The 2,639-nt window shown below is 62.0% G+C and overlaps 1 protein-coding gene across 1 annotated transcript in view; it reads right to left on the bottom strand.

Moving 5' to 3' along the window:
- XPO7 (exportin 7) overlaps positions 1-2,639 on the bottom strand; it is a 44,409-nt gene that overhangs the window by 22,782 nt on the left and 18,988 nt on the right. Inside the window, exons 12-14 of the mRNA XM_014590881.2 lie at positions 2,526-2,639; positions 711-904; positions 227-332 (exon numbers count right to left, since the gene is read on the bottom strand). The exon at positions 2,526-2,639 is cut by the window's right edge and continues 1 nt beyond it. Of these exons, the coding sequence (XP_014446367.1) occupies positions 227-332; positions 711-904; positions 2,526-2,639 (414 nt within the window). The remainder of the gene's footprint in view (positions 1-226; positions 333-710; positions 905-2,525) is intronic.

Raw genomic sequence — 2,639 nt, 5'->3', positions numbered from 1 at the left:
GGCCTCCCCCCACCCTTCTCCCCCGGGGTCCGTGGCTTCCTTGGCCAAGTTAGCCCGCCACGTTTGCTCAGTGAGTGTGGGTGCGCTCTGGCTGCACTTACAGGTCCTGAGTGGGGTCTGCAATGGCCTGGTCTCCACAGCTCTGCCCTTGAGAAGGTGCCCTGCCCTAGGGGCGCCGTGCCAGCAAGGCCTGAGCGGGGCGGGCAGTGGTCGGCGGAGCACTCACCGGCAGACCAGCTCGCCGTCCATAGCGTCCTGCTCGTCAGTGCTGGCGAAGGACACCCGGCCACCGATCACGGCCCCGATGATGTAGACTAGCCAGGTCAGTCTCCCTACAGCAGGAGGGGGAGCGTCAGTGTCGCCGCGAAGGAGAATTTCCTAATGACCTCCCCACATCCATGAGGACACTGCCAGCCTGCTCTGGGCCGGGTGAGGCCCAGGGGGATGCACAGACGGGCAGAGTCCTCCATTAGACGGGCGGGCTCGTCAGAGCGAGGGCCCCCTCCAGCGGACACGGCAGTGTAGATACATACAGGCACGCTGCCCCGCCCTGCACCCCCCCAGGCGGACACGGCAGTGCAGATGCATCTGGGCATTCTGTCCCGCCCCACACCCCTCAGGTGGATGCGGGCTATGACGACGAAGAGCCCCTCGGGGAGTGGCGGGGCCTGGTCTCCCGGGAGGCCTTGCGTCCCAGACGCTGCGCTCACCCTCCTGCACGGCCACGTCCATGGGGCTGGCGCTGGCGCTCTGCAGCAGCTCCTGGTAGGACTGGGCCGACTGGTCGAACAGCTGCACGAGGAGCGCGCATGTCTTCTCGTACTCGCAGCGCCCGATGGTGGACAGCTGGTCCAGCTGCTGCTGGACGAGGCCTGTGTCCTCCAGGGGGTCTTCCAGGCCATCTCTGCTCCGAGGGAAGGAGGAAGCTCTCTTAGATGCGCCTACCAACGCCCCAGCACCTCGGCTCTCGGCGGTTAAGGGAGCCGCCGCGTGCTAGCACAGGCTCCGTCTCCGTCCCGGCGCTACTTTTCACCAGCAAAGCGTGTTAGAAAAGGGTCGCAGGACACGTGGTGGCCTGACACGTGGTGGCCTGTGCCTCAGTCTCCCTCAGGCACACGGTGTCCCCACCCCTCGAACCTTGCAGCCCTACGCTCCTACCCGCCCCAGCTCGCTAGCCCTGGCCGGTCCTTCGGGATCGAAGGTGCCAGGGCACTGCGTGATGCCGCTGTGCCAGGTCCGTTTGGAATCCAGAGCTCTCCAGACTCAAGGGAGGTAACGCGAACGTCTAGCGCGCCATCCGAAGCCCCCGACTGCCTCTGTGGCACAGCAAACCTGCTCTCCTGCCCGAGGTGGTGAATATTACGAACGGATGTGCCAGGTGTGAGTTTTACGCAGGCTCTAAGTGGCCCCAGCGGCTCATGTTAAGTTCTGCCACGAAGTGAACTTTGCTGAACTGACGAGAACGTGTATTTCCCCATCTCCTGACTTCGGACTGCAGTGAGGACTGCTGGTCTGTCCCTCCCGACACCTAGGTCTGACCCTGCTCCTGGGATGCGCTATTAGGACATCACAGCATGACAGGTGGCAGTGCCACACGCAGCAGCGACGTGTGTCTCCCACGCACCACACGAGTGCCACGCCACGTTACCAGGACCCTCACGGAACCTCGTGTGGGTCCTGCATCGCCTGTACTTGGCCAACAGGAAGCCGGAGACGTGGCCGGGAGTGTGCAGCCATTCCCTGGCGACCCGGGCCCCGTTGCACACAGCTAACTAACCCGACACTGTCCCAGCCAGGCCAGCTGGACCCCAGGGAGGGAAGCCGGGGAGCTGATGAGCAGGAGCCCCAGTGAACACACCGAAAAACCCAGGGTTTGAAACGATTCACGTCACAGTTAACACCATAACTTAGGACATGAGCACATTAGGAATCTCACTTAAAAAACAAAGAACTCCTCAGAGCCACGGAATCCAAGGGAGCTACCCTGAGAGACAGCCAGTGGGACCAGGAAGGTCCACACCAAGACGATGTCACTGAACACAGGTCCCTTCTAAAAGGGCCTGCCACTTCTCTAGTGACAGATGTGGGTCAGCTCCCAGTCGGGGCAGGCAGAAACCCTGTGCTGATGTAAGGCAATCTGGGTTGGCACCCAGGCTTCCATGTCTCCTGGCACCTCAGAATTTAGCGTTGGTAAGTAGATGGAGTAAGTATTGATCCATAACTTCAGGGGTCCACACGCCGACCTGTAACTCATGCATTATAGTTCTTCCCACCTACGTCCCACGGGTGTTCCTTACGTCTCGAGAAAGTCGGTGGTGGGGACAGACATCGCGTGCACCTTGCACTAGAATACACTGCTATCAGTGGCGAAAGGGCCCGAGCCAGCCTCAGAGAGGGGGCCAGGCTTTTGGGCTGCGGCTCCCGTGGCTACTCGGTTCCGGGAGAAAGAACCAGCAGCAGCGCGGGCACCCAGAGGCCGACACCAGTGTCTTCTGCTGCCTGGGGGAGGCGGCGCCGCACCTTACCTCAGTATGATGTGCACGGACTCCAGGCGCGACGTGATGTAGGCTTTGGTGACCTCGGGGGTGTAGGTCTCCAGCATGTGGGGCTCTGTGGCTTTGACGTAGGGCACGGAGGCG

This window comes from Tupaia chinensis, unplaced genomic scaffold (assembly GCF_000334495.1).
Source record: "Tupaia chinensis unplaced genomic scaffold, TupChi_1.0 Scaffold000494_1, whole genome shotgun sequence".
NCBI classification, from domain to species: Eukaryota; Metazoa; Chordata; class Mammalia; order Scandentia; family Tupaiidae; genus Tupaia; species Tupaia belangeri.
The sequence above is the reverse complement of the archived record's forward strand: the minus strand, read 5'-3'. Positions and strand labels throughout refer to the sequence as shown.